This window comes from Pinus tabuliformis, chromosome 1_2, assembly GCF_031772625.1.
Source record: "Pinus tabuliformis cultivar Carrire ecotype Pingquan chromosome 1_2, CPIR1, whole genome shotgun sequence".
Classification (NCBI taxonomy): domain Eukaryota; kingdom Viridiplantae; phylum Streptophyta; class Pinopsida; order Pinales; family Pinaceae; genus Pinus; species Pinus tabuliformis.
In genome coordinates, this window is record NC_142298.1 from 266,127,468 (window position 1) to 266,149,522 (window position 22,055).

At 41.9% G+C, this 22,055-nt stretch overlaps 2 protein-coding genes across 4 annotated transcripts in view; one reads left to right on the forward strand and one right to left on the reverse strand.

The window, feature by feature from the left end:
- The window catches only part of LOC149205374 (uncharacterized), a 469,574-nt gene that overhangs the window by 64,871 nt on the left and 382,648 nt on the right, over positions 1-22,055 (forward strand). The window lies entirely within an intron of this gene.
- LOC149205375 (uncharacterized) lies at positions 13,052-15,683 on the reverse strand. The gene is made up of 3 exons (XM_089393461.1): positions 14,324-15,683; positions 13,840-14,219; positions 13,052-13,683 (listed from the first exon to the last, which is right to left on the reverse strand). The coding sequence occupies exons 1-3, from the start codon at positions 15,679-15,681 to the stop codon at positions 13,427-13,429; spliced, it is 1,995 nt and encodes a 664-aa protein (XP_089249587.1). The 5' UTR covers positions 15,682-15,683; the 3' UTR covers positions 13,052-13,426.

The window sequence follows — 22,055 nt, forward strand, 5'->3', positions numbered from 1 at the left end:
AATCTATGGAAAGAAGGAAGCTACTCCATTCAGTGAACTTTGGCCATTATGCAAGATTGAAGAAACCAGATCGAAGGAAAAAAGTAATGCTGGATCAAATGAACAAGTTCAAGCATTTGTTGTGCTAGGAGAAAAGGAAAGTTTAGGAAGTTTTGTCCTCAAAAAAAGAAGAAGATCGATATGTCAAAGATCCAATGCTATGGCTGTCAGGAATATGGGCATTTCAAGAGAGATTGTCCTAAACTCAAGAAGGACAACAAGAAAATGAAAGAAAGGAATGAAGCCCATGTCACTGAAGAAGTGGAAGAACCTGAAAAGAGGAAATCATAGGAGGAAGTGAAAGATCTATACTGTGATTGAGTTAATCTCCCTCGCTTAGTTCTTTTCAGTTTTTGTAAAAGATAGCTATCATGATAGGAAGCATCACAAGGATGATAGGATGCATTAGAATTGAAATAGAGATGACTTCATCATAAAAGGCATGGAAGCATAGTTGGAGTAGAAAGTCTACATGGTTGTAGCAATCATCATGATAGAAAGAAAGTAATTCATGGCATCTCCATTAGAAGCATTCAAGGATAACCATAACAACAATATATATGGTTGAAAGAAAGTCATCTAGCATGACAAAAGATAGAAAGAAATCATCATACATCATCATTAGGAAGGAGCATTTGCAAGAAGAGGATAATCAATATCCTCCATTGGAATCTTCATTAGAAGGTTCACCTCAACTTGGAAGAAGTAAGTGTCTCGGTGATGGTCTACATTCAACTTTGTGTGGGATCCTTTGTTTAGAAGAATGATGGTATAGGAGTGCAACATGGTTGAAGTACTTTCAAGCAAGGAAAGGAAGTTGCCAAAGGAAGTCTAGATGACCAAAAGGAGAAAAGAGGTACACATATATTTGATGGATTAAGTCATGTCATTATATGTAATTGCAGATAGAATTGTTGAATGCTCTATCTCATGAGCATGATCGAAGAAGGATCTCTTCCTTTAGAAAGATGCATGAAGGCATATGCCTTGAACTAGTTCACATATTGATAAGATGAAATCAACATAATATGACCTCATATGGAATATGAGGTGGTTGACAAAGATGAAGGAACTATGCATATAAGTTCCTGGGGAGCAATACGTGAAGAAAGCAAGAAGAGTTCGTGAAAGATGCAACTATTGTCACATAAGATAGGATAAGTGATCAATATCTGATAACTGGAAGAATAGACTTTGATAAAGTTTGTAAAGGAAGGAGACCCTTGATATCGAGAGGCTTGGAGATGTGTTTATGAATGTACAAGATGTTAATGTTGCAAGAAGCAAATGTCATGATGAAAGGCCATCATAAAAAGGTAATTTTGATTTTTGAAATCATCTGGTTGGGTTGAAACAAGGCAACCAAAAGACAGTTGTAGATGTTACCTACAACTAATACTTATGGGAATGGACGGAAGATCCTGAAAGAAACATGACTTGGAAGAGGCAGCTATGTGAAGAAAGAGCTAGATGTGGACTAGAAGATCACTTTCCGATGCAAAGACAGATGACGTGACTATTGGTTCAACGCTATGGTTCATTGAAAGGAAAGTGATGGATGGCCGATGCCCTACGAAGAAGATCTAGAAGATGAAGGCTCTATAATGAAGAAGATGAAGTTCATGACATTGAAAGGAGGAGCCATACAAGTAGCTGATAGTACCATGATCTCCACCAAAGAGCAGATAGCTGTTGTTGGTAACAAGTCCCTAGTTAAGAGGGAGCTTGGACAAGTCCCTGGGTAAGAGGGAGCTTGGGTATATTCCTTTTATAGGAATGAGTATATCTTCCCTAGTTGAGAGGGAGAGATAGACACATCATTCTTGTCTTCATATTGTGAAGAAAGAATGGAGGATTGGGTAAGCATCTGAGATTGATTCTGATACTCTTTGAGGATGTGGTAGGGCATCCAATAGGTAAGAGTAGTCGAAGAGGAAATTCCTTGAGGATGTGTTATTCCAAGATAGGAATTGTCCTAAAAGGACATACCTTGTGAACACCCGGGTGGGGTATGTGCCTTGAGAGACAATGATGATGGTGTCTATCAGTGATTGGTCTTGCCAGCATTGTGCTCTAATCTTGTGGAGAGATAGAGCTATTAGTCAAGGCCTTGCTATGTGACAATGCTGGTTGGTATGATGAGATGCTCTAACATAAGCTAAGGAAGTAGCTTATGAGATGGCTTACCAATCCGACTCTTCTTATGAGAATTCTTCAGTTTGAGAATGTCCAAGTACCTTGTATAGATTATGAATACCTCCCTAGTTAAGAGGGAGTGTTGAAATATGTAACTAGGTCCGGTCTTCATAATGACATTTGTAATCATGATTTTATGTATTTGTTGTAAAGAGAAAAATAAATTTATTATTGTCATTCTTGAGGCATGGGTTTCATGCTCAAGGTTATTTGATTTATAGGTCAAGCACCCATTGAGTACTTCTAGGGCTTGTCATTGAGTCTACAAGTCAAAAGAGTCATTGTCATGTATGGAAGACCCTTTTGGCCATGTTACATATTGTAAAGAAAATTTATTTGAGTCAAAATTTGAGTCAAAGACCCTCCAAGACCTTGTCATTGTGATACAAACTAGTCGCCCTTCAAAAGGAGCAAGTCGTCCTATTAGGGCACTCAAGAAAGCCTATATATAGGAGCATTCGACCTCATTCAAAGACACATTCATCCAACAACAAGAAGTTCGATCAAGGCAAGAAGGAGACCTAAAGAAGAGTGTGGAAGAGGAGGTGAAACAAGCAGAAGAAAATCAAAACTTTTGGATATGTTTTGTGTTACATCTCTTCACACGTGTGAGATCTAGGGCATCACCTTGCTACAATAAGGACGAGTTGTAGAAGAAGCCGAAGTTTGGGTGACAAGAAGTTAATTTGCAAGCCGAGTAATCAATGAAGACAAGGCTGTCCTAGTGAAGAAGAAGAAGCAAAAACCACCATAATTCCCTCACACGTGCCATGTAGGGTTTCTGCAGCAAGGGCTGAAAATTGCAGGCCGAAATTACAATCAAAATTGTAGGTCCGAAATCTTGGTAAAAGGAGAAGTGGATGTTGCTGGAAGGCACATTTGACTTGGGTTGACTTTAAGAGAAGGAAGTGCTGCTTCAAGGAGAAGTTTGACTTGGTCTTGGAGGAGTCTTGGTCAAGGGTCATAGGTCTTGGAATTCGTGAATTGAAGTTCTATAAGAAGAGAAGAATCCTTGTGGGTTTTCCTCTCAATGGGAGAGGTTTTGGCCCTAGCTATAGCCTATTTCTTGTGTCCTTTTGTCTCATTGTTCTTTATTGTTTGGTAGTTGTTTGATGATAAGAACACTAACTATAATCATGTGAAAGTAGAAGATAATAAGTTAAGTAAAAATACATCACAAGCAGTTGTCAAAGTAAGAGAAATCACCTAATTTGTTGCCTCTAGATTTCTCAACATCCTGCATGTAAAGAGTTACACAACTTTGATTTGAGTATCAAAAGATATTGGATAGGGTCTAGATCCCCCTAAACAAACAATGGTATTTCCCACAAATCTCATAATAAATGGGGTAGCGGAATATCAAGTGCTTGTCTATCTCAACCTCACGAAGATGGTACAATGCGCAGATCCTCTCTGCCCATACAATCAGGTGGTCCATATCAACTCAAAGTCTATGTGAACCCACTTGGCACTGGTGTAGGGGGACATAAAGAGAGTGCGCCTAATGATGAGAAGTATATGGGGGTTGCATAATGAGTCCACCCCTCACCTTTATGAAGTGTTTAGCATAGAAGACCATCTTTAGAGATAACCTGTCCTGAGGGTTTGTCCAAGTGGCTTGCAAAATTTGTTTGTATATGTCATCCTAGGACCTAGAGGATCTTGTTCAACTCTTGTCTAGTAGGTAGGAGGTGGCCAAGTTCATCCACAAAGTATTTGAAAGGAGGAAGGCAATCCATCGAAGGTTTGAGACCCCTGTAAACCAACACTTGGTGTGACCATGAGGGAAAGATAAGGTAATGGACTCTGATGAGCAATAGCCCATCTATGGGTACTGGGCTTGACTCGTCATTGAATCGATGAAACCTTGAAGGCGAAATCCCGTGAAGTGAAACTAGGTAGAAAATAGTCTTGAGCTGGAAGATGTGAGCACCAAACTCTACAAGGATGATGTGTTAGGCACTATTTGTTTGCATTTGATATTGTATCAAAGGAGAAGTGTCTGCACTCTCTCTAGTAAAGCCCAATTAGCCTCCAATAAACAAGGTCCCCAAAGCTTTGAACTGTAGAGGATTGTAGGCTGAATAAGGGAATCCAGGAGATACTTCTTAGACAGAATGTCCTTAGAACAATGATGGAAACACTGTCTCTCATGAGTAGCTAAGCAACCATACCCTCTGTTTACGTGAGGTTGACAAGCATGTCAAAGACTAAAGCGAGGTCTAATATCCCAAATGGAATATTTGGCTAATTTTTGGTATTAAGTTCAACCAAAATTCTTCATATAAAAATTTCATCCATTTAATAGAAAATTGCTAGTAAAATATAACAAGCAAAATATGACAACTCAAATAACACAATAAATGGAAACAAGCTCAGCTTATTTTATTAACTGGAAGAGGATTTACAAACTGAGTAGCTGAGATAAATAAACTGACCTCCAAAATAATCTGCTCCAATGCTAACCCGAGCCTCCAAAACTCGCTGAAAAACCAATAAGTGCCCTTGTGAATTCTGAATGAATTCACCGAGGGATGAGATAGGTTTTCGTCCAATCTCATTGGATAACCCAAGGGTTTCTGTCCTGGGGCTACTGAAGCTGAGAACTAGGTTCTCCAAACCTCGCCAAAGACAAATAAACAAATCCAAGATCTCTCAAATGATTGGCTTTTCCTCCTTTTAAAGATTGGATAAACCTCTCTTTGACCTTCTAGAAGTAATTTATTTTATTATTTTAATTTCCATTCTGGAAGATTCTCCTCCTTATTTTATAACTTTCCCCCCTTTTTGGCCTATTTCCTTCAATTAAGTATTTTCCCCTTTTTATTTAATTGACTAATTAAAGCTACTTTTAATATACGAAAAATGGTAAGTCCGCCTCTACGATTTCTTAGGCCACTGAAAGTCACTTTTCATCATCCCATCATGTTGATCTCTTCGTTCTGGTTCCAATAGGCTATTACACTAAGTTGTTCCTCCAAAACCATCCGGGCCCTTTGATGATGTAATCTCGCTCCTGTAAACTGGCTACCATCACCTTGGAAGTCCATCTTGACTGCATTATAAGGGAAACTGAAAATGGGGACATTACGTGAGGCCCTGTGACTTGTACCCCCGAATAAGTACAAGTGTTGGTGACCTGAATCACCTCTCCCCAAAAAAATAAATGGTGGTCTAGTAGAGTCTCCTTGGACACATTCAAGATCATCACCTTGGTTTTACCAAGGTTGGTTTGCAAATGTAGAAGATCACAAAAAAGTGCCAAAGCATCTAACTGACTTTGCTGCTCCTTTGCAAATGACGCCAAGAGTATCACATCATCAATAAATAGCAGGATAGAGTTTAAGAGCTGGTATAGGAGGCACACATAATTGCCCTTGATATGAGCTTGTAGAAAGGACTCAACTCATCTATCTAGATAACAAAAATGGCGGGGGATAGAGGAAACCCCTGTTTGATCCCAATGGTACTCTTGATAAAATTAGAGATCCCATGTGTAGCATGGAGACAACCAAGAACCAACAAGTACAACTATGCGATGGCATTCAGGGGCATCACAAAAATATTGATGACTCAAACTCTTTGGAATAAGGCCTCATGAGGGATAGTGTCAAAATCTTTTTGGAAGTCTAGAAACAAGCAATAGACTTTCAAAAGTGATGTTGCACCTCCTCAGTAATGAACCACTCACCCTATGGTCGCTCATAGCTCCAAGAATGTAATGTTCCAAACTAGGAAAAATAGTGCTATGCAAAGCAAACAATAAAAACAACACCATAAAATTGAAACATTCAGTGCACACCCATAAAAAGTCCAAGAATAACCAACAGCTGAGCCATTTTATTATAATCTAGGAGGAAAGTACAATAATGTGGAAGTGGTGCACCTAGGCTTGCCTCAATGGCAAGCGTGATCAAGCCCAGGTGGTAATATGTCAAGCCCAGATGGCACAAATAATTGCTGCAATGATGCCTTGTGCTGCCCTTGTGAAACTGTGTTGTTTGCTGCAAATATGCTGCTGGAAACCCCACCTCTGCTGCCTAGAAAATTACGGGAAATTACCCCCGACATCTCCACCAAATACCTAGAATAACCCACGAAGGAATTGACCAAATGTTGACCTCCGAATTTTGGCCCAATTTCCCCTTAGCTCCTCTCGCTGCTAGCTGAGTTGGGACCCCTGTTTGACCCCTTAGATCTGCCCAGAAAATTCTATAAAATTAGGAGTGTGATCCTTGCCCAAAACCTAGAAAAATTTCGAAAGGGTTTCCCTTGGTTCCAACCTTCAAAAATTGACCCTTCACAGCTTGGCCCTCCAATTTCAAATTCTGTTGCTGTCACTGATTTTGTCAATCTCTGCTCTTCCAACTCCAGCAATCCTCCTCAAGTGGCCCTCCAAATGATCACCTGCTTCACTCGACCAACTCTAGCTCTATAATTCCTTCCTCCAACTCTCACGTGAGCCCAGTGATGGCTCTCTGCACATGCCCAGGTGACTGTAAATCAAACTGCTACAATGCAACAACCTGCTGCTCCAAAACTCTCCCGAAAGGTTGATCCTCCACTGTAGCTCCAATGCCCAAACTCCCCCGACAGTTGCTGCCCGGATGAACCCACAAGCAACACTTGCGTGTTCCCCTTTTGCGTCCTCCAGAAACACGCACTGGCTGAGACAAATGCTGAATGATGTGACTGTGAAACTCCACCGGCTCTCCTCCAAGGTAGTACGAATTGCCTTCCTAGGGTGGCACTCGAAGTCCACTGAAGCAAGGGTTGAGATCTCCGCTCGGAGACACTTGTGTGCTAAACAACATAGTAACCCGACTAAGTAGCTCAAGCAACTAAGGTTGAGCTCAATATGTCAAAAAGATACCAAATGAGGCTGAGCCGCCTCTATTTATAATTCGTGGGCCTCTTCTCTCATGTGGGCCCCCTCCAACTATTCGACTTTCCCTCCTTAGTCATTCGAACTTCCCTCTAAGGTGGTGCGTATTTCCTTGTGTGGGTGGCCCCCACGCTATGCCAACAAAATATTTCGGCCCCTTTTTTCCCTCCTAAGTCTTTTCCAAAAATCACATGGGTCCCATGGCCTCCAAAATTGTCGAAATTGTAGAATAAATAAACCTGTAACAATTTAATTTCAGAAGGGACATTACAGTCCCCAAGCAACTTCAACACCGGATGCTCATGTATGTGTTCACCCTCCCAGGTGGCATCCTCATCCGGCAAGTTCCTCCAATGCACCAAAAATTGCTTGTCCTCCAGCAATGCGTGAACAAGCACCTCCTTTATCTGCTAATTATCCCTATCACCATTAGTAATACCCGGGTCCCAAACGTGCTGTTGAGTCATCCTAGGTCCTTGCACTGTCCTGGCATGAAAGAATCCCTCAATACCAGGATCCCAATCCATCCTGTCCTACCTGAAGCTCCCCTCGCTCCACTCACTATCTTGTCCGGTATAAATACCAGAAGGCCACCACGCCATTGGTGACTCGCTAAACCCCAAAGGAAGACCTGAGTGACCTCCCCCTATTGTAGCCGGTTGACCCCTAATGGTCGTTGAGCTATCTAGCACTGTGATGTTTGGGTCCCATGCTAGTCATAGAAGGGTGCCACCATGTTGTCGTCGCACCACTCTGGCTCTAGTTGACTGCCCACCGTGCATACACTGTACCCTCCTCTCCTGGAACTCAATGGTGGAATACTGAAAGAGGCGAGACACATCTTGCCCTGACATCTCCATGACGCCAAAGTCTACCCATCAAAATCTAACTCTGAGTCGGTGTAGCCACAAAGAAAGCCTGCGTTGCCATCCGATGAAGGCCACTGTGTATCCCCATGTGCCAATCCCAGAGTGAACTAGACCACTCTTTGCCATGACTCCGACCATCACGAGATAGAGTGATCTATCAATCAACTGAATCCCTGCATCCCCTAGTTGGACCTGCTGCAACATAGCTCTGACAACTACAGGAATCCATCCATGCCTCATCTCTAGTCCCTGCATGTGATCAATATATAGGCTCCATATATCGTGGGCTAATCTGATGCATGCTAATCTACCTTGTGCCTACCACTGTGTAGTACCGATGATCGCTGAAAGCCACGTGTTCCAAATAGCTACCCCCTGAATGAGACCAAAAGATGGATATCCGATACTTGTAATTGACTCAGGGTATGTGGATCCCTCTTGTCCCTGCCAACCATCTCCCCTGGGTCTGCCATCCACCCTCTCGATAATGTGCCAATATAAGGTCTGGAGCCCAGACACATACTGGAAAACTACCTCAGTCGTACCCGATATCCTCTGCTCATGCTTGGTCCCTGCATGCCCTGAGAAAAGAGTGACGCATGTCTCCCTCGTGACTAGCTCCCTAAAAGTAGGCTCGGTGATGAACGATATGCCACCCCTGTAGATGATCAACTCATCCCCCAACCTATGGCTATCAACAGATGCACCAACCCAATGCCACTGCTGAAAAGTCTCCCCCCTAGTGTGTTGGGTGTCACCCAAATATCTTGAGTGAGCTCCTCGTCCCCCGCTGCTCATGCCCAAAGTGCAAAAAGTCAACAACAAACTAGACTGCGCCCGTGAGGGATGTACAAGAGGGTCAAGAGTTTACATGGTCTGCGTATTAGAGTCTTCATGATCTGCATATAAGGATCTCCATGACCTGTGCATAAGATTCTTCATGAACTGCGTATTACTGTCTCCATGATCTGCGTATCGGTATCCCTCATACTAGCGTATAAGAGTCTTCATGATCTGCATATAAGGATCTCCATGACCTGTGCATAAGAGTCTTCATGAACTGCGTATTACTGTCTCCATGATCTGCGTATAGGTGTCGCTCATACCAACGTGTAAGAGTCTCTATGACTGCGTTAAGGTGTCATCATTGACTGCGTATCTGCTCATTGATTGCGTTAAAGTGTTTCTATGACCAGCGTATAACATCCTCTGAGAACAACATATATCATCCACTATGAACAACGTATCTCATCCACTATGAACAGTGTATATGATCCACTATGATCAGCGTATATGATCCATTATGAATAACATATTTGTACAGCGTATAAGGTCTCCATTATCTGTGTATAAGAATCTTTATGACCTGTGGCTAGGGCATGTTTGTACTGCGGCTAGGCATCATACACTTAGCCCAGCTTACTCTTTTTGTGTCTCTCCTTCACCAAAAACCCAAAACGTGGAGAGGAGGAGATCACATGAAGAGTGTGTCAAAATGACTTCAAATCCTCTTCTATTATACTAAAACGTAGATGATGAATAAACACGTCTATTGGGCTTCTGAGCCTACTCAAGTTGTTGGCCGACTTGACAATTTGTTTTATAACATAAACAAATTCATAACTTCATAAATACTTATCAGAATCAGATGATATTTAGATCAATCCTACACCTCTCGATGAGAGGGATCCAATAAAAATATCAGTTGCCATAAATAAGATGACCCACATGGAGTTTGGCCCTAGTTGCCAATTTTAACACTCCCTCTCAACTAGGGAGAACTCCATCCACTGATCCATATGTCCAACTGTACTATCTCTGCCATCAGTGCCCTGCATTGCTCTACTCTGCTCTGCTCAGCTCAGCTCTGCTCAGCACTGCTCTGCTCAGCTCAGCTCTGCTGAACCATGAAGAAGAATTGATCAAGAATGTGTCATACCATTCTCCACTGACCCGAAGTCAGTCTCGGAGTGTGTACCACTGGTCCCAGACTAGTCCTCAACCGACCCGAAGTCAGTGTCATAGTAGGTACAACTCCTACCACTGGTCCCAGACCACTACTCTACTGACTCGAAGTCAGTCTTAGAGTATGTACCACTGGTCCGAGACCAGTCCTCAACCGACCTGAAGTCAGTGTCATAGTAGGTACAACTCCTACCACTGGTCCCAAACCAGTATCATTGATCCCAGATCACTGAAGGTCATCCTAGCATAGGGACTACAGTAGATACAACGATGCGTCCATCGGTACTACTATGGTCCCTATCCTCATTTCCCTGCTCATTGATCAGATGAGAGGTACTTCCCATGAGTCTCAGACTGCATGGGTAGGATGCCTCGACAGGAGAACTAATCATCCTATCCACAAGAGAGCGAATCATCTTGTCCCACAAGAGAGCGAATCATCTTGTCCCACAAGAGAGCAAATCATCTTGTCCACAGGAGAGCGAATCATCGTGTCCACAGTAGAGTGAATCATCTTGTCCCACAAGAGAGCGAATCATCTTGTCCACAGGAAAGCGAATCATCCTGTCCACAGGAGAGCGAATCATCCTGTCCCACAAGAGAGCAAATCATCTTGTCCACAGGAGAGCGAATCATCTTGTCCACAGGAGAGCGAATCATCCTATCCACAGGAGAGCGAATCATCCTGTCCCACAAGAGAGCGAATCATCTTGTCCCAATGCGCACCACCAGGGGAGGGTGAGTCACCCTGTGGTCGTATGTTGCTCCAGTAAGAACCGCAAGCCCCTAGAGCTCCCAGAGCTCAATGTATGCAACATGCAGGACCCTTTTACAAGGGTCTCTCGACGACTCCAAGTCGTTTGGGAAAATCACAAATTTGATCTTTCCCCAGGGCTTTGACAAAGTGTAGCGACCTGTACATCATCTCAATGCAATGGAGCCTCCTTGCTCATCGACTTACCATATCCCAGATAAGGTAGTATCTAATGTCTATCTGCTGGAGCAATCATCGAATATGGGATTCCTCAATAATCGAATCCCACCTCTGGTTGTCACAGAGAATCACAGTGGTATTCATCATGTGTACAAACAACTCACTTAAGAGCTTCTGCAACCATGCAGCTTTACACGAGATCATACTCGTAGCTATGTATTCAGTCTCGGCGGTGCTTATAGCAACCGACTTCTGCTTCCTGCTTATTCATGATATCGAAGCAGAATCCAAAGAGAACCAACACTGAGAAGTGCTTTAGTGATCCTCCACACTGCCTGCTCAGTCAGCATTCGAATAATCATGCAGTTTCATATTTCCGGCAGTGTATCTCAATCCATGAGAGATTGTGCCCCGAAGATATCTCAGAAGATTCTAGGCACCAATGCAGTGTGCACTGAGGATAAACCAAATATGAGCTCACCATGCTAACTGCAAAACATATGTCCGGACGGAAGTTCATCAAGAACATCAACGCGAATGAGTTTATAAAACTCAGAGGCATTTCCCAAATCTGGTCCGACATCACTGTCATGTATCCTCGAGGTAGTCACAGGCTTGCAGTTCACCATTCCACATCCAGAATCCAATTTCCTCTTACTTCTGCAAGTGAGAGGGTCTGCATCTATTAGAAATAGGTCGTCCTCATAAGGTGCTGGTATGAGAGGTCTATCATCCACAACCTTCGGATGGTTTGGATCCGTTTCACTCCTAGTGAATTTCAGCTTTATCAGACAGCTATCGATCCTCTCATACTATGCCCGGGGTGTTTTGCTTCAAGCCATAGAGGGCTTTCTTCCACCTGCATATGCGAGATTCTTGATTATCGATCTGAAACCCCTCGGGTTGTTCCAGACCTGTGGCTGCTACCTGAGGGGAATGGTCCCCTTGTAAGATTTTCCTTCGGTACATCTCAGACATGTACTTTCATGCTCCTTTTGAATTCAGGCATCCTTGTCACCATCTGACTCACAGACTTTCGGTGTTACGTGTCAATGGACATGGTCCCCAGTGGACTTCCTGCAATTTGATACAACCCTGAACTCAAAAACATCTTTGAAAATTCTATTTCCAAACACGTACCTTTCCATCGTTGAGTGCCACCCTGAAACCTTTGACTTCCATTGCTGAAATGGACACCAAGTTCTTCTTGTGATCAGGTACATAAAAGAGATTTTGTAAATGAATCGAGTTACCCTCATTCAATTGAGGGGTAACATTCCCTACACCCTTTCCGGGATAGGTGGCATCGGCTCCAAGTTTAATCCCACGATTGTTTCCATCTCTACCAAATTAGATAGTGCACCCATCTATCCGATGAAGTGCCTTGAAGCACTACAATCAATAAGCCAGATTCCCAAAGAATATGAAGGGGAGGGCCAATACAAGATAATGCTTCTTAATCTTATCAGAAACGACATTTGATTCTTCATACCTGGGGTTCCTTGCTTTTTATGAAGAGTCGGCCATTTCCTTGATGACCTGCATTACGTGTCATTCCTTTGATCATTGAAGATGTCCCTATTGTTATCATCATCAAGTGATGTGTCCCTTCCATTCGGACACTCCTTCGCATAATGGCCGAACTAGTTATCTGCCTTTCCTTCCACCCTGAGATCCGGTCTTCCAATGAAGTGATCTTTAGGTAGGCCATATTCCGCTGTGTCATTCTGATGATATTCTCTGCTTCGACTTCACCCTTAGTGAATGAGAAGAGGGATGATGATCCCATTGATCCTTTTGTCCTGTCCCAACTGTCTTTGGTGATTGCTCTTTCACTCTTGCTTGGGCATTGTCTTCACCTCAGCTCCGATACCATGTTAAGTTTAGGTGTGTTCTATGCTAGAGCAATTTATTTTAATCAATGTTACCAGACTCGGAATCGGCAATAAATCGGCGAGGCAAAAGAGCGAAGAGTTTTAATCGGATCGGGAAAAAATCGGGAAAAAATCGGCAAATTCATTAAATAAAAATATACACATATTTTGAATTAAAAAAACCATTTTTCATTAATATTGGGTAAAGGTATGTCCAAACAATGCATAATATCAAATTATCAATAGATGTCCAAAATATCATGAATAAATAAGTATCTCATATATGTTATGAGTCCACACATGATCCAAAGCACTGAGTCTTGAGTCCTTAGAAGCATATGCTTCTAAAAGTTTACAAAAAAGTAAAAAACTGCATACTAATCAGAAAAAAATCAGCAACTAAGAGTCTAAGACTCTTAAGAGTGAGAACTAGAAGCAATTCCTCCCGCTCCTTCGCTTGCTTGACTCTCAAAGTTCTCCAAGTCATGAAGGCTGAAAAGAGGAGGCTCATCTAATTGAACCCATTCTGCCGCATTTGTAGATTGCAAATCTAACTCTTCAAGGTCAATTGGTGAATGATCAATACCTGTCATTATCATGAGACATTGAAATGTGAATTAAAATTTCACTTTGAAGTTTGAACTTTAAACTTTTAAAGTACGAACTAGATTATGAAACCTTCAAATTCAAGCTCTCGAATCTCACCTTGTATTTGTTTGTTGCGAAGTCGTAGATTGTAATGGACAAATACAAGGTCATTCAAGCGCTTTTGTGTCAATCGGTTGCGCTTCTTAGAATGTATTTTCTCAAACATGCTCCAGTTGTGTTCACAACCTGAAGCACTGCATGCTTGGTTTAAGATTCGAATGGCAAATCTCTTCAAATCTGGCGTATCACTACCAAAGTTTTGCCACCAAAGACCTAGCAAGTGGTAAGGGTTTGTGAGTAGAAGACTAGAAGTACCAAATTAGTAAATAGTAAAAACTTAAAAAGAAAATAAAATTTAATAAAACATTTAACATACAAAATAAAGTTTAAACAAATTTAATGAATTGATGAAGCCTTCAAGCTGGGTACCTGGCAACATCTTTGACCTTTGTCTTATAGCACTGGTATAGGCAAACAATTTAGATGGTGTCCTATAATCTTGTAGTTGGGAAAAGACACGACTTTGTTGTTCTGGATCAGGGAAGCACCTTTCCAAGCATGTCATAAGTCCTCTGCCAACCTCCCCATCCTCATTAAATTTGCTCTTATCATAAAAATATTGTGGGTTTAAGAAGTACCCAGCAGCATGTAAGGGGGAATGCAATTGCCTATCCCAACGTGCATCTATAATGTCCCAAAGAGGCATATACTTTGTCTCATCATCCCCATATCTTCTTTTGATGGCCTCCTTTGCGAGATCCATCGCCTCATAAATGTAACCCATAGCGGGTTTGTCACCATCAACCATCCTGAAAGTTCAAGCATTCAAATTTAAAGAAATATGAAACATTGTAAATAAAAAGAAGCTTGAAATGAAATTTAAAAAATGAAAAAGTTAAAAGACTAAAAGTACCTGAGAACTCTAACAAGGGACTCCGTCACAGCAATAATCTCTTCAGCATCTTTCCAGAAGCCATCATTAAACACAAGTGCAGCAATTTCGATGCCTTCAGGGGTCTTGGAATGTTTAGATCCCATCCACTCAGGTCCCAAGAACATCCTCTTCAGATTTATCTTTTGCTCAACCACAGATTGCAAAGATATGAAATTTGTTGCAAATCTAGTCACTGCAGGTCGAACAATTTCTTTACCTTCAGTGTATATTCTCATAGTGTTTAGGACAATAGTGTGGTTGTATAGGTATTTGGTTATGGATTTTGCCTTCTCCACAACCTCATGTATCCAATGAAGCTTACCAATGTCCTCAAGCATTAAATCTATGCAATGGGCAGCACAAGAGGTCCAAAAAATAGTGGGGTGCCTCATCTCAAAAAGTCTACCAGCAGCCATATAATTCGCTGCATTATCGGTGACAATTTGTACAACATTTTCTTCTCCCACTTCTTGAACAACTTCCTCCATCATTTCACAGATAAGTTGGGCACTCTTAACCTTATCTGAAGCATCCACTGACTTGAGAAACATTGTGCCTGCGGGACAAGATACAAGGAAATTTATTAAAGTTCTATTCCTCTGATCTGTCCATCCATCACTCATGATGGTGCACCCTGTTTCTACCCATGATGAACGAAACTCAGCTAGCAGAAGCATGACATCTTCAACACTCTCTAACAACATATCTGTCCTAAGGCTCTCTGATGTAGGGGCTTTGAACCCTGGACCTGCATTAGCAATTGCATCAATCATAGCTTGCCAATAAGGACTTCTGGCACAGTGGAAAGGTATGTCAGAATAGAACCAAAAGTTAGCAATGGCCTTCCTTGCCTGAATATGGATATTTTTTTTCCAACCAGTGCCATCCAAGGTAGGTTGGGAACCGGGTTTTGTGCGGGGAGCAAAAAAGGCGTTTATGTTTCCACCTCCAGTGTTCAAGGAAGGAGTTGAAGGGCTGGCATGGCTTTGAGGCATGTGTGGAAAACTTGGGAACGACATTGAGGATTCAACAGATTGAGGTGACATGGGGCTAGTGACAGAAAAAGTATCAACTCCAACATTTCCTATTTCAGCAGTTTGCTTTGCTTTCTTGGCATTATGCTGCTCTAACATTTCAAGGGCCAAGGCTGCTTGGTGTTGGACATTCTCGTCAACCTTGGTGCAAATACCTATATCATGGCCAGGTATTTTTGCAAGGTGGAACTTGAATCTATAAATGCCTCCACTGCATTTTGTTTTGCAAAATTTACAAAGGAGCCTGGGGTCTCCGGGAATCCTGTCACAATAAGCCCAAGCAAAGTCCTTCTCTCTCGGCATTGTTGTTGCTTTGAACTTGTGTTTAATTTGTGGCTTCTGTTAAGATTTGGACTCTGGAGTCTGGCTTCTATTTTATTTGTGGCTCCTGTGAAAGACAACAAAAAAACAAATTTAAAAATTATCCAAAAATTTAAAATATGCTAGAAATTTAAAAAATTAAATGAAGACAGAACCCCTCTTTTTCCTTTCTGCTGGACAGAAGGCTTAAGCAGATCAAGACGTCAAGATTCAAGACATCAATGCTGTCAAGACTCAAGAGTCAAGACATCAACACTGAACAGCAACAAACTGAACAAAGTCTGTCAAGAATCAAGATTGTGGAAATAACTTAATAAGCAAATCTATAAGAACTTAGAAGCACTTTGAGTGCTGTTACAAATAAACAGATATATCTATTATCTGCAAATTTATATATAAATTTTAAAATGAGTGAACAACAACTTTTAACTTCTGAGATCTATCACAGTGTCTCGGTGCTGCTACAGTAGTCATATCTCGTTGACATTACATTGACAAAGTTTCGGTGCAAAATCTAGTAGATCTACAGTTTGTTGAGGTGAACATCTCAGTGTCAAGAATGTCGAAGAGGAAGAGGGGTCCAGAAGAAGAAAAGAGCAGAAGATAGTCTGGAGTCTGGACTCTTTAACTACCCCTTTGACTGAACAACTCCAATTGCAAAGACCTGCAATTTATAAAAACTCCATCTCAAAGATGTTTCGGGAGTTTGAGGCTTTAGCCATTTCAAAGAAGTGGATTTTGCTTTTAAATTTAGACATGACTTCATGAATTGATAAGATTGGGTGTTCATCAGTTTCAAAACTGAGCAAGGCATGATAAAGTTCAATTTCACAATTTAATCAAGTGGTTAGAAATCGTAACCACATTGGTTATGCCATGCAAGCTTAAGTCTGGACTCTGGAGTTCCATGTATCAGACTAAATCTGCCGTGCTGCACCAGAAATTGCATAATTCGTGTTCTAAATCAAATGTGATTTGATGCTTTGAAATGACAGGGGGAACATTTGAGACAATCTCTCGTAGAGAAGAGGCAGAGGTATTTGAGGTCCCTTCTGAATGTCATAGAAGAAACTCTTTCTAGGAGTCTTAGAGATAAGGACTTGGAGATGGAAAAGGTGAATCGTAGAAAGATGGAATTGGAGGAGAGAGTGAAACAGCTGAAACTAGAAGCCCATTTATGGCAGAGCAAAGCTAGGAATCATGAAGCGATGGTGGCAACCTTAAAAAGTAATCTTCAGCAGGCTGTTTCAATTTTGCTGTTGCCATGCAGACACCTCTGCCTCTGCCGGGACTGTGAAATGACGTTCGATACATGTCCTGTTTGTCATGCTACAAAGAATGCAAGTGTGGAAGTCTACATGTCATGAGATTTTCTTTAGTTTCTGTGTTCTTTTGTCACTTCTAAAGGTACAAAAACTATACTGTTGGGTTTCTTATTGGTGTTGGACAACACTGAAGGACGGGTTAGGCCTAGAGAAGCAGTATTCATATTCATTATCTATTCACGTTGGTTATTCTGTTGTCGAAATCAGATACAACAGCAGTTCCACAGGTGCACAGTAATGCTGAGTCAAAAGGGTGAAAAATATCAAGTGTGCAGCGTGCTAAGAGGAGAGTGTGGAGTTCTTGTAGTGCTAAAATGTTTTCTCTTTCTTTATTGCCCATTTTCACAGACCAGATACAATTCTCTGATCGTGAGACGCTCTGTATATACTATCAGTTTTTAAAGCATACGATGATCTTGACTCTTGAGCAGCAAAATATGACTGTGTCACTGTGATACCATATATAAGTGCTCTATTTACCTTTTTGCGGCTTCCAAGTTTGAATGCTGCAGCAGTGCAGCCTGCTCTGTGGTGCCCGTGCTGCGGTGGACGCTGCTCTGTGGTGCCCGACGCCCGTGCTGCGGTCGAATGCTGTGCTTATTGTGCAGCGTCACAGCGTGCTCACTCTGCGGCTTCCAAACGCGCTATCAACCAAGGTCCAATGTATCACCATTCACCAACGCGCTATCAACCAACCAAATCACGGTCACCGTTAAACAATCGACGGATTTTATAAACGCGAAACCGGAACCGAGGAGCGAAAACCGTATTCTAAATTGGCGGGACTCGCCAACAAATCGCAGAGTCGGGAAAATCGGATCAATCGCGAGTCAAACTCGCGTTGACCACGAGTGAAACTCGGTCAACGCGAGTTGACGCGTAAAGTTTCGAATCGAGTCTTTCTGCAGCCGATCCGATCAAAAATCGCGATTAATCGTAGGAATCGGCGATTCCTGTTACATTGATTTTAATTTTCCAATATCTTTTCCAAATTAGCAATCACATCAGCATTAAAGTAAACTACAGATAGAACATAAATATAAATCGTAGAAGACAAGCCAAGACAAGAGGACACAAGATGTGGCGCCAGAAAGGGACAAACCCCAATGTGGGGAAACCCTTGATCAATTCTTCTTTTATGTTCTTCAAAGTTCAACAGAGAGAGAGATAGTACATTTACAACAGAAGTAAACACTTTGACTTATCTAGATTTGAGCATAGATCATCTCCTATAACGATGATACATGAGATCCGTTGAAGACATTCTGCTTCAACTGATTCTCCAAGGTGATGACTTCACCTATCGTCCATTTGCTGCACCTTACCGTGTAGCACCATGCTGTACCATCACAGTGCTGGACCTTGATGACTGAGCTGCTCTCATCTGCTCTCATCATCATGCTGCCCATTATGCTGCATCTCCCATCATCATGCAGCCCTATTCATCAACATGATGACCTTAACTGACATGCCCATCATTCATCACCATGCTGTCTTATTCATCATTTTGCTGCCCATGCCCATCATGATCTGAGATATGAGAGTTATATTGAGATCAAGAACATGATCCTATAACTGCCATAAGACTGTAAGTATATCACGGAGATCACACATTGATCAAATCGTTGTGATCTTCTATACTGTTCTAGTTATGCCGAGAACGTAGCCCTACTGCTCCAAACCACTGCTGGTCATTATGTTGAGACTGCTACTGTCTCTATGACCTGTGACTAAATGTTTCCATGAACTGTGATTAAATGTCGTTATGACCTGCATATAAATGATTCCATGGACTGCGTATAAAGAGTTTCCATGATCTGCGTATTAGAGTCTTCATGATCTGCGTATAAGGATCTCCATGACCTGTGCATAAGAGTCTTCATGAACTGCGTATTACTGTCTCCATGATCTGCGTATAGGTGTCCCTCATACCAGCGTATAAGAGTCTTCATGATCTGCGTATAAGGATCTCCATGACCTGTGCATAAGAGTCTTCATGAACTGCGTATTACTGTCTCCATGATCTGCGTATTAGTGTCCCTCATACCAGCGTATAAGAGTCTCTATGACTGCGTTAAGGTGTCATCATTGACTGCGTATCTGCTCCTCTCATTGACTGCGTTAAAGTGTTTCTATGACCAGCATATAACATCCTCTGAGAACAGCGTATATCATCCACTATGAACAGCGTATATGATCCACTATGAACAACGTATATGATCCACTATGATCAGCGTATATGATCCACTATGAACAACGTATTTGTACAACGTATAAGGTCTCCATTATCTGTGTATAAGAATCTTTATGACCTGCGGCTAGGGCATGTTTGTACTGCGGTTAGGGCATCATACACTTAGCCCAGCTTACTCTTTTTGTGTCTCTCCTTCACCAAAAACCCAAAACGTGGAGAGGAGGAGATCACATGAAGAGTGTGTCAAAATGACTTCAAATCCTCTTCTATTTATACTAAAACGTAGATGATGAATAGACACGTCTAGTGGGCTTTTGAGCCTACTCAAGTTGCTGGCCGACTTGACAATTTGTTTTATAACATAAATAAATTCATAACTTCATACATACTTATCGGAATCGGATGATCTTTAGATCAATCCTACACCTCTCGATGAGAGAGATCCAATAAAAGTATCAGTTGCCATAAATAAGATGACCCACATAGAGTTTGGCCCTAGTTGCCAATTTTAACAGTTTTTGTCTCATTGGGAGAGGTTTTGGCTCTGGATGATCGCCTATATCTTGTGTCCTCTTGAGTATTGTCTCATTGTTCTTTATGCTTTTGATAATTGTTTGATGAAAGGAACACAATAATAATCAAGTTGAAGAAAAATATAATGAAGAAAACTAAAAACTCATCACAAGCAATTATCATTGAAAGAGAAATCTCTCATCTTTGTGCCCCTAGATTTCTCAACACTCTGGTGTCATAGACTGAAGGTTTCTCCCACACGCTGAGCCAATACTATGAGCTCTGATACCACTATGATATTCCTAAGGGAAAATTAACAATGATAACAAGCAATAACAACACATGCACACAAAATTTTTACACGAGTAAGTACCCAAATTTTTTTCAAAAACTGCGCCAAGCTGAGCCATTTTATTATATATAATGGTAGGAGTACAATGGGTATGAACAAGTGCACTTGGGCTTGCCAAAGGCAAGCTAGACAAACCCCAGGTGAGAAAACAAGGTGCCCAAATGCTGGAAAGTGACTCCTCTATGCTCTACATTGCCCTGGAAATTTGCACTGCTGGCTGGAAAGAAGTCCCTGTTTGAGGCCCCTAGACTGCTCAGAAAATTCTGCCAAATTAATCTTGGCCTCTCCTCAATAAACCCAGAAAGACCCAAAAAGGGTTGGGCCTGATTCCAACCTTCCAAATTTGCCCCAATTTCCACGTGCTCCTCCAACTGCTGGGTAATTCGACCCACCTGGAAATATCACCTCTCAGCTCCTCCAAAATGATGGAAAATGCTAGCAAAATTCCCCTCTAGATGCCTTTCCAAATCCCAGCTCAATTTGGCCCCAAATGTCTCTCCTCCCAGCTCCCACGTGTGGCCTAGAAACTCCCTCTGCGCAGGCCCACACAGTCTTTGAAATGGTGTCACTGCTGCAGCAAAAACTCCACAGAGATGTCCTCGCCTAACACTCCAAATCTTCAGCGAAAGATGGCCCCATGCTCTCCCGGAAAGCCCAACAAGTTTGCTGCTCCACAACTCGCTCTCTCCCAGGAAGTGCGTTTTCTCTCCTACACGTAGACTGCTGAATAACTCCCACGAACTGTCTTGTGCAACATCCGGAACAACTCCCAAATAGTGTAGATCCTCCTCCTTGGGCTGACACTCAAAGTCCACCGAAGGTAGGGTGAGATTCTCGCATGAAAATCTTGTGTGCTGAACAGCACTTGCAGACTTGGCTCAACAGCTCAAGCGTGCTAGGTGAGTGTGAATAACAAAGGTTCAAAAGCCCCAAAATGATGCATCTTTCTCCTATTTATCCTTGAGCTCCCCTTTTTCCATGTGGGCCCCATGCATTGACCTCATCTTGGCTTTCTCCCTCCAAAAGTGCGAGTTAGCTCAAGGGCTGCATATTCCCCTTTTGGGGTGGCCCCACGATCCACTATCATTTCGGTTTTCCCTTCTTCTCCTATGTTGAGACGTACCTTAGCCAAATTAATCAAGTGGGGTTCTCCCAACCCACTTCTCCTAAGTTCAGCACCAAAAATATCAAAATTGACATAACTTAGACAAAATTGCAAAACTGTTGTAGCTGCTGGGTGAAATTAATTAGAGGGGACATCACAAAGAACGATGGTCTGTTGAGGTTTCACTGGTAGTTTGATGGAGATTTCCCAGCTCTTTTTCGGCGGTCAATGATTTTATGATCCTCAATGTTGTTGAACTGCTGGCTTTACTGGTAGTAAATGCTCAGTATGCTTTCTAAATTTGTGGGTGAATGGGGATTCAATGTTAGCCTTTTAATGATTTTTTTGGGTTTCTGTGTGTTTTTTTCTTCATCTTCTGGACACCCATCTTTAAATGTGTATCACATAGAGATGAATAAGGTTACCCAATTCAAAGGCTCTGTGTGGTTGTGTTTTAAACTCTGCTGTTAACAGTTACATTTTCTCTCTCAAACCTTTCCATTTAAAGTTTCATTACCAGTGTGATTTCAAAATATATGCTGATTCCTAAGTAAGTACAGTTATGGAAAACCCCGTTGAGCTGGAAAAGAATGAGCACTGAAGAATGCGGAGCTGCTGCTGATGTGACAGTGGATCGCAAGCTCTGCAAGCACTAAGTGATTCCCTACTTTGGCAAAAGGATCCTTCTTGCCCGGTGCAGAGAGGTCTGGAACCTCCAATGAATATCCCTGAATGTTGTTTCCTCTGTCACTGTGGGGACAACACTCCAATATATTTGTGTGAATTATGTTTTGTATCCATGGCAAAAAGACAGGTGTTATATTATGGTAAGAAACATCTATTTCTGTGACTCATTCATGAAATGTT

Bases quoted from the DNA above. Each gene is read 5' to 3' on its own strand.
- LOC149205375 (XM_089393461.1), bottom strand. From the start codon at position 15,681: ATGCCGAGAGAGAAGGACTTTGCTTGGGCTTATTGTGACAGGATTCCC. The intron at 14,220-14,323 runs GTACTTTTAGTC...TTGAACTTTCAG, and splicing joins TCCCTTGTTAGAGTTCTCAG to GATGGTTGATGGTGACAAAC. The intron at 13,684-13,839 runs GTACCCAGCTTG...ACCACTTGCTAG, and splicing joins AAGGTCAAAGATGTTGCCAG to GTCTTTGGTGGCAAAACTTT.